The 13,876-nt window shown below is 50.3% G+C and overlaps 3 protein-coding genes and 1 long non-coding RNA gene across 7 annotated transcripts; 1 reads left to right on the forward strand and 3 right to left on the reverse strand.

The window, feature by feature from the left end:
* Positions 1-1,008: 1,008 nt before the first annotated feature.
* On the forward strand, positions 1,009-2,721 carry LOC112875834. Its single transcript, XR_003225218.1, has 2 exons — positions 1,009-1,411; positions 1,513-2,721. It is a non-coding gene; the product is annotated as an uncharacterized LOC112875834 (long non-coding RNA).
* Positions 2,722-3,129: 408 nt separating this feature from the next.
* On the reverse strand, positions 3,130-4,156 carry LOC112876287. Its single transcript, XM_025940365.1, has one exon. The coding sequence runs from the start codon at positions 3,625-3,627 to the stop codon at positions 3,403-3,405; it is 225 nt and encodes a 74-aa protein (XP_025796150.1). The 5' UTR covers positions 3,628-4,156; the 3' UTR covers positions 3,130-3,402.
* A 213-nt stretch (positions 4,157-4,369) lies between these two features.
* LOC112876285 lies at positions 4,370-8,416 on the reverse strand. 3 transcript variants are annotated; one of them, XM_025940364.1, is made up of 6 exons: positions 7,685-8,416; positions 6,780-6,994; positions 5,867-6,047; positions 5,709-5,794; positions 5,069-5,160; positions 4,370-4,912 (listed from the first exon to the last, which is right to left on the reverse strand). In XM_025940364.1, exons 1-6 carry the CDS (start codon positions 8,120-8,122, stop codon positions 4,653-4,655), a joined length of 1,272 nt encoding a protein of 423 aa, XP_025796149.1. In that variant the 5' UTR covers positions 8,123-8,416; the 3' UTR covers positions 4,370-4,652. The 3 variants fall into 3 exon arrangements, with proteins under 3 accessions (XP_025796149.1, XP_025796148.1, XP_025796147.1); XM_025940363.1 differs by having other exon boundaries at positions 5,867-6,050; XM_025940362.1 differs by having other exon boundaries at positions 5,867-6,092; positions 7,685-8,414.
* Positions 8,417-12,351: 3,935 nt separating this feature from the next.
* Positions 12,352-13,711, reverse strand: LOC112875311 (GATA transcription factor 16-like). 2 transcript variants are annotated; one of them, XM_025939115.1, is made up of 3 exons: positions 13,326-13,711; positions 13,119-13,232; positions 12,352-12,992 (listed from the first exon to the last, which is right to left on the reverse strand). In XM_025939115.1, exons 1-3 carry the CDS (start codon positions 13,356-13,358, stop codon positions 12,678-12,680), a joined length of 462 nt encoding a protein of 153 aa, XP_025794900.1. In that variant the 5' UTR covers positions 13,359-13,711; the 3' UTR covers positions 12,352-12,677. The 2 variants fall into 2 exon arrangements, with proteins under 2 accessions (XP_025794900.1, XP_025794899.1); XM_025939114.1 differs by having other exon boundaries at positions 13,119-13,235; positions 13,326-13,710.
* Positions 13,712-13,876: the final 165 nt, after the last annotated feature.

Genomic DNA, 13,876 nt, shown 5'->3' on the forward strand with positions numbered 1-13,876 from the left:
CAGGTGCCTTGCCTTCTTCTGCGTGCGTATCCACCAGTCGCCAGATTCCTTTTTTTTCACATCAGAAACAGCTGAAGAACTGGCAATGGCGCCGCGCGCCGGACATGGCACTGCACCTGCGCGAGACAGCAGAGCGCGGCGACGGCGACGGCGAGGCGGCAGCGTAGTAAGGGGTGGCACGGCCGGCCAGCAGACGGAGGCCAGGTGCCGTGCCCTGTTGGTCAACGGATCGAGAACACACGACGAGGCGATGACCCACCCGGAGAGTGTGATCGCTGGGTGGATGGGGGGACATTCAGCCAGGACCCGGATCGGAGCGATTCGGCCCTGTGCCCGTTGCTCCTTTTGGGTGGTGTCCGTTGCCTTCTGATTTCTGACTTCTGGCTGGAGGGGAGTAATGAACTGGCGAGCTGACTGTGACTGCCACTCTGCTCGGCTGCTCGCATGTCTGCTTCAGGCTTGAGCAACCCGAAGCAAACAGGCTGACAGTGTGCAGACAGCCGGTCAGCTCGCCAACCTGGGCCTCTGGCGTCCGGCCCAGCGTTTGGAAGTAGGGAGGTCGCACACGAGGCCCACGATTTGAGGTGATTATACCCATGTCTAACTTGTAGGGATCAGATGAGGTTATGCAACTCTATGGGCCTGTTTAGATCGTTTTGCATTTTTGCAAAATTTCACTGTAGCATAGGAATCTTGCTAATTTGAAGTACTAAATGAAGTCTATTTGCAAAACTTTTTGCATGGATGGGTTGTAAATCACGAGACGAATCTAATGATGCTAATTAATCCATAATTAAGCAATAATTAGCGGATGGTTACTGTAGCATCACTGTTGCAAAACATGGATTAAGTAGGCTCATTAGATTCGTCTCGCGATTTACAACCCATGCATGCAAAAAGTTTTGCAAATAGACTTCATTTAGTACTTCAAATTAGCAAGATTCCTTTGCTACAGTGAAATTTTGCAAAAATGCAAAACGATCTAAACAGTCCCTATACTCTCGAAGCGTCTGTTCCCCAACAGGCGTGTTCACGACTCCCCGGATTCGCTGCTTTTCCTCGCCGTCGGTGGCTTTTTGGCGCCGATGCGCTTGGGGAACGGCGGATCCTCTTCTAATAAATAGAGTAGTTGTACGTAGATTAGGGTTGGATTTCTTACCGGTGAAGATCTGATTATCGCCTGTGTTCTTGGTGAGCGAGTCCCGGTTCTGTCTGAGGTGCGTGTGTTGCTCGATGGTCTTATCTTTTACACGGGCTCACCGTCGACGGGTATGTCATTGATTTTATCTTCTGCGTCGGTGTTCGGTTTCTATGTGATTTTCTTGGTGCCGTTGGTGCCCATGGTGCCAGCGACAGTGCTGGATCTGTAAACCAGAACACGGCAATGGATATGTGGAGAAATTTTTGGAAGGTATGTTTACCAACTCGTAAAGAAACCGGGTTGGTTTTGGTTTCCATCTTCTTTGGTGGTTTTGACTCCCTTCGGGTTGTATGTTTCTCCGGTGAGTCAAGGCTGCTGGTGACCTTTGAGGCGTCAGATTTCTTGTTTTACCGGCGATGTAATGGCCGGCGGCCATCTTCTTCAGCCAGGACGTTCAACGAGCTTACAGCATGTCGATGCACTTGATATGTGACTCATGGTGGCGTCAAAAAAATTGTGAAGAGATATCGTCCAGAAGGAGGTCGGCTTCAAGCTACATATTGCTCCGATCGTCGGCGACAGGTTCAACCGAGAGGATCTTGATCTTGCAGGGACTGGGTTGTAGTTTCATTTTTTTTGAGAGGGTCTTTGTAGGATCTGGTGTAAACATTAAGAAGTTTATGTAATATATATTCCTGATTTCAAAAAAAAGATGAGGTTATGCAACTGTGGAGGCTGCTCGACTCCTCTCGTTCCTTCTAGAGTGAAACAGTAGAGAGCGGCGACTCACAGGCTATTTCGTTGTTCCTCCACCGGTTCGCCGTTGTCCTCACTTCCGTCGTCCTCGCCGGCGTTAGAGGAGGAGGGGGACCGGTTGAATTGGCGGCGGATTGGCTTTCCTCTGTATATAGGTAGCTATATAGCTGGAGCGCTGTCGGAGGATGCGGTGGAGGCAGATCTGGCGTTGGCATCGACAAAGCTGAAGCTCCTTCCTCCGGCGACGGTCCATGGAGAATAAGATGTGAGCTTGTCGAATCTGGAGCCCTGGTGGGTGCTCTGAATCTAGGTGGTTCTCCTACTGTTCCTCCCTCTTCTCCGTCGGTGCCGGCATCGGTGATGTTAGATTCTCCGGCGGGAAGCTCGGGAGGTAAGTTTTACCAGCTTGTGGAATCGGGTTGATCTTCATCTTCCACCTTTTCTGGTGGTTTCTTTTCACTCCGAGGTGTATTGTCGTCCGGCGAACTGGGACTGTCAATGGTTGAGGCGTCAGATATTCGATTCTCTGGCAATATGATGGCCGTTGGCCATCTTGTTAGGCCTGCATGTTCAGCGGCGAGTAAGATGCGCGTCGGTGATGCCGTTGTGCTACTCTGGGTGCCGCTTAAAATCTGTGTGTGTTCGTCAGGAGAATGGTCGGCTGCAACGGGACTGTTCTGGCCGTTGGCGACGAGCGCAACCGGGAGAAGCTTGCAAGGACTTGGTTGTAATTTTCATGTTTCTCAAAGGTGTCGTTGTAAGTGTTGGAATGTAAACCATCAAAATTATGTGTGAAATATAAATCTGGTTTTCTAAAAAAAATACTAGTAGGGATCAAATCTCATGATTAAATTTATCAGTAGCACTTTTAGAAGAAGAAGAAAATGCTTGTAGAATTTGGGTTGTGAATCACGGTGATGGCATCGCTGCATCTGATCTAAGGCTATAGCCTATATTTGGTTCAGACTTTTTTTTTACTTTTTGAACGCGACGGCATAGTTTTATTGGACTATTGAGTTGTGAGGGTAAAATTATTTTTCACACATAAGAAGCATGTGCGTGATGCTTTCAATGCTGTGATGGTGGAACGTCCTTAGCTTGGAATGCTAGAGTAGTGCCATGCTGGCGAGTTGATCTGGAGAGTGGAGATCAAGGCAACCAAATGATTGTTCCATGTTCCTTATAAGAACAAGTAAAACTAACATATCGAGAACAAGGGCAACACGACTCACTTCGGGGAAGGAGGCTTACTCAGATGTACGACTAACATTTCTGTAAGTGTTCCTATTGCATCCGTAACAACAACAACGTTACGGCAAAGTTACAAAACAGTCAGGCAGCACGCAGGAAAAAGCAGCAAGAAGCAGAAAACAAACTTTAATTTGCACGAACCTTTACAAACGCGGATTAAAGGACACGACCGTTAAATCATCCTCACGCGCCAAAAACCATGAACCGAAAATGGTTGACACGACAAGCACCTCGATCGCCACCGATCGGTCAGGTCAGTAGCGGCGAACGAGGCCGGTGCAGCGGTCCTTGATCCAGCGGAAGCCCTTGCGGAGCGACGCCTTGACCCTGGTCTCCACGGCGTAGGCCTTGTACCCCGCCACCCGCCGCCGGCGCTTCGCCTCCGGGTCGCCCGACCACCACGACGACGACACGGCGCCGGCGGACCCCGCGCCGCGCTCCCCCTCGCCGCCGCCCCGGAACTCCTCCAGGTCCCTCATCGCGCGTGGGCGTGCCGGCGGCGGTGCGCGCCCGGCGTCGGTCGCAGGAACGACGCAGCTAGAGCCTTTTGGAGACGGGAGGGCAGGGCGGCACGCGTGTATATGTAGAGGCGGCCGTCCCGAGTTAGCGGCCGGCCACGACGGGGCGGGGCCGGGACGCAGCGAGGCGTGGAGCTCTCGTCGTTGGTGCTTGGCATGGCATGCCGAGGCTGGCGAGAGAAAGAAAGAAAAACAAGCAGGTGAGGTGAGGACGGCACGCTGCGTCGAGCGAGACCCCTCTCTCACGTCCCGGCTGATGCTGATTATTCAGCGGGGGTGGAGGAGCAGTGGTTGCCTCGTCCGTCCCGCAGCTGTGATTCGCTTGCCTGACTCGGGTCACAGCTGGGGTGCAAGTGGAAGAGCCGCGCGCTGCCATCTCCTGCAGGCGCATCGTTTCTTGTTATCTTCACAGCATATACCTGAAGAAACCCTCTGTTAAATAGAAGACTAGAAGAGAACATCAGCAACTGTCATTCGAGTGCATTTTTTTAGAGAACTGATAAGTAATAAAAATCACATACATTATGCAGAAAGATACATCTGGAAACAGCATCCTAATGTGCAAAAAGAAAAACATTCTACACTAGGTTGCACGTTTTTTATCAATGCAAAAATCGGCAGGGTATAGTACATGCCATATTGCCATCTCAGGAGAACCAGACAGCAAATCAGATAATCCATACACACTGATGCGCATTATACGTTCCAGCTCTAATGGAAAATCTTTATTTGTTTTCCTCCTTTGTTTCTTTCGGTTCAAGTCTCCAATTCTGCTTTTCTACCCATCCATCCTTACTTTCCCACAAAGATACCTACAACAGATAACTTATTGGAGACAAGAAGAGTTAGCATGCAGGCTTTTAACTCATACAACCCCCGTTTCAAGAGGGTACTCTGTCTCTATGCGCCATAGATTGATGTGCAGAAGCCAATTCAGTTCAGAGGCCGAAAAGTTCATCACACTAACAACCATTTACAGTCAGGAGTCATCTCCACGTTGTGTTGAAATGGGAGGCGAAGAACCGGAAATCTGGATGGTCTACTCGTATTCTGCGTAGCCAGCTGTCAGCCTCCTGCATCAGTAAGGTGACACGCTCCCGCTCTTGGGTTCCATCAGATGCCCAAATGGAGGCACGGAATTTGTAAGGTGCCAGCCCAAAAATAGGCAAAGATAGTTTCCCTGTAGCATTTGCGCAGCGGTTGATTCCCCCAAAGCCAGGGCATGCTGGCATAGAAGGGTCACAATCTGCAAGAACAATGGGAGAGTAAAAACTCTACGCAATCAATGTAACCCAAAGTCGCATCTAGAAAGGCAAAATGCCACACAGGTGTCACTGCCATTTATCTGAGGCAAAGTAAAAACCCATATTCCATATGGCACTATAAGGCACTTAGTATTTACCCTTGCAAGGTGTTGCTAGACAATGGAATGTCAAAAAACAGGCATCAAGGTCCTTCAATGTTGGTCCTGTTGGAATTCTATATATGGGGTACCTGCAATTGGAAGCATGAGGATGAAACCAGTAACGTATAGAATCATAGCAACACCAGGTTAGCAGCGTTGCTCTTCTACACAGGTTGTGTCTTATGCTGAAATTCAGCACAGTAGGCAAGCCATTGTTAGGCATTGCAACTGGTAGGCATCCTCTGCATGGGCCAGCACAGTTGGCAAATGTCATAACTCTGACCACTGCAACAGCATTATTCTAGTTTCTAAAAACTAAAACATGGTCTACAGAGAAAAGAAGCGTGACATTATGGCAATGAAACTAGATCATGGCTGATAATAAATACATGATATCAACTTAATGCAGATGAGTCTGGAAATGATAAGCTGCTCTTATATCACAACTAAATCACAAGAAAAATTGGACCTCAACAATGACCTCCAGAACTAGTCGTAATCATGCAACACATACCATACATCATTGTGAGTACAAATAGAGAACCATATTTGCATCATGGCAATAAAGAATAAGCCTTATCGTTGGTAAAACGGAAGTAAAAAACATGAACAAAAATCAATAGTATTTGAAACATACCATGCAACAGACATCCAGCTAGATGGCAGCAGATCACAGCTTTTGAATGTCTTCAGAGCTGGAAATCTATCCGCAAGAGTTGATACCTGAAAGCCATGCATAGTTAGCTTCTATACACAAGACACCTATGGTAAGCATCATTACAAAAAAGAACTCGCCTTATCTGTGAGCGGTTCTCTACCATACGGAGGATCCTTCTCCAGATACTCAAACATTGGAAAACTTGAAGATGCAGCAGGTTCACCATCATCACTTTGTAGGCCACCATTTTCCAGCCGATGTGTAGCTTCCACTGCTGAGACTCGTAGCCGGTCAACATCATTTTCAATGCTGCTTTCACTGCTAGTATCCATAGATTCCCCATCACTTTCATCCCCAAGACGCCTTAAGTAAGCGAGAAAATTAACTAGAAAAAGTTAAACACTATCAAAGACATCAACAAGGTAATAAAAGCAACCATACTGAAAGTGTGCTGGTTGTATTTATCTACTTATAACATCTTTCCCAACGTTTATTTCATTTCATTTCATTTCTTTCCATCTATGTCCATTGAATTAAAATGCATGGAATCGTAGCCATTCATAGTGGACATCAGGTACTAAAGCTATCAACTCTCATCTCACCATTCTCGCAAGTTATCATAGAACAAATCTGAAAAATGTTATCACATACAGAATTTGACAAACCATGTGACCAAACATTAGCAACACATGAGACATTTGCCTGGAAAGGGCAGAGGTCAAATAACCGGTAAAAAAGTTGGGAATGAGTTAATCTGCCTTAAGCTCTAGTACAAGAGCATTCAAGCAGAGTTATTTATTTTAATATAAATCAACATAGATGTAACAAAACTATCGACGTAGTTATTCAAGCATCAGTAACTATAGTGTTGACTTAGTTTTCTGTTGCTATATATGAAAATCTAAGCTCAAACTAACTGAAGCATAAAGAAATACAAACAATTGAAACTATTTTGGTACGCAGCATGCAGGTTGGCCCTCTTATGGTCTATAAGGCCGATGGAAACTTTCTAGACATTATGACTCTTGTGTGACATAGATTAAAATGTACCTGTTCCTTGAAGCAGGTCTAGATGGATCTGCATACAGCTGGATAGCAGAAAGATACGGCACATAATACTGAATCACAGAGTCTCTGCCATTTAACACCAGTGGAACACCAGCCCCATAAGCACTCCATTCCCTGAAAGATTCCCAAAGATCTCCAAGGCAGAAATAAGGCCTTGAATCCATAGCATCACCACTTCGCCGCAACCTTAGCCTTGTCTGCAGCAGCAAAAAAGAAAAAGAAAAAAAAGAAGAAAAAAAAGGAGCTGGTCAGCAGCAGAAAGAGATTCTTTAAAAGGAAGTGGTCTTTTAACCAAAGAACTGAAAATCATCACGCATGGATACATCACTACATGATTTAGAAATAAGTTGTTCTGCCAACTGCATAATGCAGAGTATATTTATTCTTCAGAGTTCACACAAATGCAAAATCCAGAGATAGCAATGGACATACACACATTAAATGATACTGCAGATGCAACCACATGACCTGAGTAATTTACTAGATTGAAGAATCTACAAGCAAAAGTGCTATACGGAGCAGCACTGGTCACTAACGTCACGTGAAGTATAAAACATAGCTTAAAACTAAGACCTAAAGTGCTATACGGAGCAGCACTGGATGTACATATTTGCGATAACTAAGACCTAAAGTGCTATAATCGGCAGCTATGGTCATCGCCTACATCAAAGAATAATTGTTGCTTTCAATACATAACTATCGATCAGAGCTAAACAAATGCAGTGTTTCTTAATTGCAGTGTTTCTCCGGAATCATCTGCTTGCCTATGCAAATGCAGCACAAATGGTATAAAGACTATACAGTTTCATCAGATCCCCTACTTATCAGACACGACGGATACCACACTGCAGTCTACTGAAGTAGCAAAGAGTTAAGCCCCAGAATACCTTGGGCAAGTACTGTGCGGGCACCGAGGGCGTCGTGGAGGTAAGAAATCTCTCTAAATTCCCAGCCTCCTCCGCCGCTGTGGCACCCGCCGTGGTCACATTCACCTCAACCGCGGTAGTCGTCGTTGCAGCCGTGGACGCCACCGACGGCTTCGACGACGTCGTCGACGAGGAGTCGTCGGAATCCACCCGGCTGTCTACATCCACCGACGCGGACACAGCCACGGCGATAGCCCCCGGCGGTGGTGGCGGCGGCTTCTGCCTCGCCGACCGCGGAGACGGCGATGGGGACAGCGACGGGGACGCGGACCGCTGCCCCTGCAGCCGCTGCTGCTGTTGCTGCTGCTGCTGCTGGCGGCGCACATGGGGAGGGTTGTAGAATCGGTTCTCGGGGACGGTACGGGAGGAGGAAGCAGCGCCGCCGGATGAGCCTGCCATGGCGGCGGCGGCGAGAGGGATGAGTAGGTGGGGCTGGGCTAGGGTTTTGCAGGGACGGGGATTGGGGAATTGGGATGATTAGGGTTAGGGTTTTGGTGGCTTTGAGCGCTTTTTAATACGGGGGTTTGGATCTGAGACGAGCGAAGTGAGCGACGGGAGGGGAAGGAGCGCAGGCGAGCGAGGACGAGGAGGCGAGGAGAAACGCGGGCAGAGGGAGCGGCGGGCACTAGGCACGGCCGCAGGTGCGGTGTATTGTGTCGCGTTGGTTTGTTCTCTTCGTCACCGTTGCGGAATCCCCCGTCCATTTGTGAGGAAAATTGAAGAGAACATCCAGCCCAATTTCTTCGCCTAGGAACAGTTTTGCGTCTCTCTTGCTTGAATAAGATACTACTGTTGGGCTAATAAAGAGTTTTGGAAGGACCTTTCTCCGTCAGTATCTCATTTGAAAAATAGCGGCGCGAACACGCTGATCATTTATGTTGTACGCCGCACCGAAGTACAAATGTGGGAGTGTGTAATGGGATATATGATTATGTTAGAGTTGACAAAGAATACATGCTGTCAACAGCTCAAACAAATAAGATATGATATCTAATACGGATTTGGTACGACCTTATATGTCATTTATTATCTGTGTAACACGGCTATACGAAGGTACATGTATGGAAGTTGTCGGAGGAAATCTCCAGCCGGGTGGCGGAAAGCACCCGCCTAATCCTAGTTAAGGATGGGTTTGGAGGAGACTTAGGAGCGCTCAATCGATCTGCGGATGAAATCAGGAAAGATGCAAGGATTTAGAGTGGTTCGGGCCGCCGGAGCGTAATACACTATGTCCACTTTGGTGTTGTATTGATTGTGTAGCCTGAATGGACATCAGCGTGAGCTTGTGTGTGTGCAACCTCCTCTCTAACGAGTACACTCTCCCTTTTATAGTTCAAGGGAGGTGTTTACACTGTGCGGGGCCCCGACAGGTGGGCCCAGCCAACAGGGACCTACTCTATGTGATACAGAGATCTCCCTCTCCAGCCCCTTGTCACAGCCTTCTCGGTTGGGAAGATAACGTGCGTATCCACAACCCGGATACGGTCGTGTGCCGTCCTGTAGGCACAGTGACCGCTATCAGTGTTGCGCTGTACTGCCACTGTTGGGTGCGGTTCTGACAGGCGAGGGGGCAGCGCTGACCCGCCGCTCCGTTGCCTCCGCGCGCACTGTAATAGCGCACGCCTCAGCTCTCCTATTACAGTCCATCATTATGCCGCGCGCGGCGCTGTGACGGGACTGCACACCGCTAGTGCACTGTACACGGTGGCACGACGCGCCGCTTTGGAAACAGGCGGGCTTACCGTGGTGTCAGCCTACCTGCCCCGTGTGTCAGTGGTAGGCCATACTTTTTGACTTGGGGACGCCCGGCCCAGCTACCGCATTAAATGCTGGTGGGTGGGCTGGAGACCCGCGAAGGGTCTCCTGCCACACGCACGTGGCAGCGCCAGCCCCGCACCCTTCGCAGGGGCGGCACGTGGCGGCACCGGACCTCTCCCCGGAGGGAGGGGGGTCCGGGCCCCCGAGGTCGGTTGGAGCGGTCGGGCCCGTGGTGGTCCGGCCATCACACGTGGCGGCCCCGGACCTCCCTGGGAGTCCGGGTCCGCGGAGGCTACCCGGGTGCTCCCTTGCCTTCCGTGGCATGCGGAGGCCCCGGACCTCAGGGAGCTCGGGGAGGGTCCGGAGACCACGGTCCCAGCTGTCAGGCCCGGGCCGTATGCCACGTCACCCAGAGGGCGAGGGGGAGATCGCGTATGGTAATACGCTAAGGGCCTGAACACTCTAGCAGGACGTACCCCTGTCTGTATGTACGGACAGAAGTATACGATGAGCATAAGTTGTTGACAAGATACTGCGGAAAATATGATATCTGTATGATATGTTTCCATGTACGATAGATGCGGTTGGAAAGATAGAGAGGAATGATTAAGAGGACAAAGCGTAACAAGCATAAAGAAAGATTTTGTTTATATTTGATATGGTAATATTGTATAAAGAAAGATTTTATTTATATTTGATATGGTAATATTGTACGGCCAAGTAAATAGTTCTATCTTCATCTTATTGTCACCTTTGCATAAATAATTTGAGTTAGATCTAGTGATCATAATCCTTTCGGAACAAGGGGATCTCTCTCCTTTTGCCTTTGTGCATACAAAGCCTCATCATGCATACAAAACTCTAAGTTAACCATTTTTATCTTATGAGGGCCATAATTCTAAGTCATTTGTTTCCCTTCCCTTTATTGCTTTCTTAGACATTGTGGGGTTTCATGGTTTCCGCTTTATGTGGTCGATGTTTGGCACCCAATGTCATTATTCTAAGCCAAAACAATGTATCATGAACTAAGCAAATTAATTTTATCATTACTCTAAAAAAAAGATCACAAAACATTAGCTAGTTCAATTACAATTTAGAATAACCAAGCAGCCCAACAAAGAGAATGCCATACTGTCAAACAAGCAACTTCTCGGAGTCCAGAAAGCAACTTTTCATATCAATGCGCAATGCTTTGGAGCACATACTGAGCAAAGGTTGCCTCAATTTCTTCCTCTACACAAAAGTTCGATGCCAAAACAATGCTTTTGAGCACATAATGAGCAAAGGCATTTCCCAGTCCCTTCTTCTACACAAAATTTCGAGGCTAAAACATGCTGCTGCACCTTTTCTCGTGGAGCTTTACTCCGGAATAGCTCCTTCGCTCCCTACAGTGTCTGCTTGTTTTGTGCATAGAAATAAAAGACGGTAAAGGAGCGAGCATCGAAAGAAGCAATTTAGGAAGGACCAAGTAGCCAAGTTCACAGCTCTAATAACACAAGCTATGGCCCAGCATATAAAGGTAGTTACTTGGGCCTTGCTCAAAACGAAAATCTTATCACTTCTATAAACAAACCACATTAGACTAGGGCCGGAAATGTTTGGACAGAAGAGGGGACGAGCTTTCTCATCAAAAGGAACGAACCAACCATCCATGGTCTGTCCATGGCTCTGGGGGCCCATCGAGGCAACCGAAGATGATGTAGCTGTTGGGATGCAGCAGCCAGCCACGGATGGAGACGCAGAGAAAGAAAGATGTTCACCCATGCGGCCATGCCATGACTCCCTGCCGTGTTCACGGCGTACGGCCACGCGGCGGCAAGTCGCTGCCATGTGGCCACTTGCCGTGCCCTCGCCCTGCACCTTTACCCCTGCCAGGCAAAGAAAGAAGACTCGCCTCACCTGGGTCCTTTCCATAGGCATGACATCAACCCAAAGAAAGCAAAACCATGGCTCGGGCCTCGGTTCCATCCCGAAACTAGCTAGTAGCAACCATCACCAAATCATGCGCCACGGCATCATCATCACACCGCTTGGAATGTGCCACCGGCGTTGTCACTGTCTGTCTTGCGCTACCACCAGCGGCAGCACAAGGCCCGTGTGGCGCTGTTTCGCCACAAGGGAAAACAAGATCATGGACTTTCTCGCAGCAAGAGAACAAAACGGAACAGCCCAACAACCAGGGATCACAAGATACCCACAGGCCGCAGGCGTGCGCATTATTTGTAGTTAACATCAATCGATCATCCGAGACAGAGATGGAACCATCGCAAAGATCCCCGTGAGCATTATGCACCCTCCAGAAGGGGAAAAATTCCCGAGAACCTTTCCAATCGCTGCAGCAGCACACGGCATCGGCCACCCTCCATGGCCTGGTAAAGTGGTGACTGGTGAGCAAGCAGTAGCAAGTGTGACTGCAAACACTCAGCTGGGAGCGCTGACTGCTCAGCTGAGCTGAGTGATGGAATTTCCCTTTCAGGAAGCATCTGTGTGGGTGCTGATCTGCTGACCATTCCATCACATACCAGGATTGAAACACCAGTGTCACTGATGTTATGTCCTAGCAAGCAGATGCAGTGCCACATACCTTTCTCACTTTCTCAGATCCAAGGATTAACGTTACATTGCAAAACCAGCAGATCAGACGCCTCACGTACATCAGAAACCTCATCAGCAGGTCAACTGTGACGCAGAAGCAGCCACGCACGCATACATCAGATCACAGCACAGCAGAAACAACCATGTCGTCATCAGCAGTAGCCACTGGTCACTGCAGAGATCATGCAAGAACTGGAGCGCACCGAGGCCGGTTTCCCGCACACTCGCTCAGATCCGGGAGCTGCCGGCTGCAACTCCCTTGCAAGAACAGAGGATGATCAATAAGCTCTCCTTACATTGCAAGGTTACACGATACTACCACACTACTACCAGTAACATTACAACTAGGCAAGAACAGCAACAGTAACAGGGAAGAACAGCTACTAGTCTAGAGCGCGACACGATTATTAACTCGCTTTTGTTCCAACAACTACTTAGCCGGGAAAACTTAGCATAGATCCAGGGGGAAAAAGGGGTAGAGAGAGACGCATCTCTCTTGGGCTTAAGATCATGCTGCATGTTAAGCAAATCTGCAGCTGCAGCCGCTCTCTTCCTCTCATCGCCTTTGGTGCCTTGGCTGCTAGGTGGTGGTGGTGGGGTGTCAGGCGTACACGACGCCGGAGGAGAGGGCCATGAGCAGGATGGCCGCGCGCTCCTCCTCGCCGAGGCGCCTCCTCCGGCGCATCCGCCGCCGCTGCTTGAGCACCACCTCCTTGCCGAACCCCACCGTGCGGAGCTCCACGGTGACCTCGTCCGCCTCCGCCTCCTTTTCCCTCTCCCTCTTGGAGGCGGCGGCGGCCTTCTTCTTCCGCTGCTGCTGCTGCTGCTGCTCGGCGCCGCCGGACTTGTTGGCGTCGAGGCCAAGCGCCTCCCTTCTCTTCTTCCGGTACCGGATCCCGCACGCGTTGCACAGCGACTGCGACGAGAAAACACCCAGATCGGAGCGGATCAGCCCAAAACGCACAGATCGGGGGCGGGGGCGGGGCCCAGCGCGGCGCTAGGGTTCCCCGGAAATGAGATCGGAGCTCGGATCGGGACTCACCATGGGTCCGCAGGGTCCCCCGCGCCAGAGCGGGGTCTTGGTGGTGTGGCACTCGGTGCAGGCCTTGGGCTCGCCGGAGGCCGGGCGCTCGTCCGGATCCGGGGACCCGCTCCCCTGCTGCGACAGAAAGAAGGAACAGCCCGATTAGGACCCGCAACCACCACTCGGACCGCAGATCGAGCGAGGAGACCGCGGATCGGAGCTCACCTTCTCTACCGAGGAGTCCATCTCGGGCGCCATGGCCGGCGGATCTACCACCGCGGAACTACTCCCCTCCTCCGGCTCCAGCCTCTCGGGGCCCCGGCGCTCCAGCGCCGCCACTCCCCTGCGCGGATCGGGAGCTCGATCCGTTGGGGGGACGATCCCCGCCGCTCGGATCTGGCCGCTGGGGGTTGCGGCGGCGGCGGCGGCGGCGTAGGAGCAGAAGGGGACTAGGGGTTAGGAGCGGGAGAAGCGTCGAGTGGAGGGAACCGAGGCGGGCGATGTGTTGTGGGGGATGGGTGGGATGCGATGGACGGACGGGTGGAGTGGAGGGAGGGCAGAGAAGAAAAAGGGCGAGCCCCAGGTTTTGATCTCAAAATGGAGGAGGGAAGAGGGGCGCGGGGCGTGGAGGGAAACAGAAAACCATGGAGGGAAACGGGGAAAAATTGGGCCGTATATGCGCGCCGGCGTAGGGTTTGCGCGAAACCTCTCGAGGCTTTTTGAGCAGATCGGGCCGTGGCGTGCGAGATTAGGCGGTAAAGCAGGTAAATTGTGGC

This window comes from Panicum hallii, chromosome 9 (assembly GCF_002211085.1).
Source record: "Panicum hallii strain FIL2 chromosome 9, PHallii_v3.1, whole genome shotgun sequence".
Classification (NCBI taxonomy): Eukaryota; Viridiplantae; Streptophyta; class Magnoliopsida; order Poales; family Poaceae; genus Panicum; species Panicum hallii.

Excerpts from the sequence above, each read along its gene's own strand:
- LOC112876287 (XM_025940365.1), bottom strand. The coding sequence starts at position 3,627 with ATGAGGGACCTGGAGGAGTTCCGGGGCGGCGGCGAGGGGGAGCGCGGC.
- LOC112876285 (XM_025940362.1), bottom strand. The coding sequence starts at position 8,122 with ATGGCAGGCTCATCCGGCGGCGCTGCTTCCTCCTCCCGTACCGTCCCC. Across the intron at positions 5,795-5,866 it reads GAGAACCGCTCACAGATAAG|GTATCAACTCTTGCGGATAG; the intron begins GCGAGTTCTTTT and ends CATGGCTTTCAG. Across the intron at positions 5,161-5,708 it reads AGCTGGATGTCTGTTGCATG|GTACCCCATATATAGAATTC; the intron begins GTATGTTTCAAA and ends TTCCAATTGCAG.
- LOC112875311 (XM_025939114.1), bottom strand. The coding sequence starts at position 13,358 with ATGGCGCCCGAGATGGACTCCTCGGTAGAGAAG. Across the intron at positions 13,236-13,325 it reads TGGACTCCTCGGTAGAGAAG|CAGGGGAGCGGGTCCCCGGA; the intron begins GTGAGCTCCGAT and ends TTTCTGTCGCAG. Across the intron at positions 12,993-13,118 it reads GGGGACCCTGCGGACCCATG|TCGCTGTGCAACGCGTGCGG; the intron begins GTGAGTCCCGAT and ends TTCTCGTCGCAG.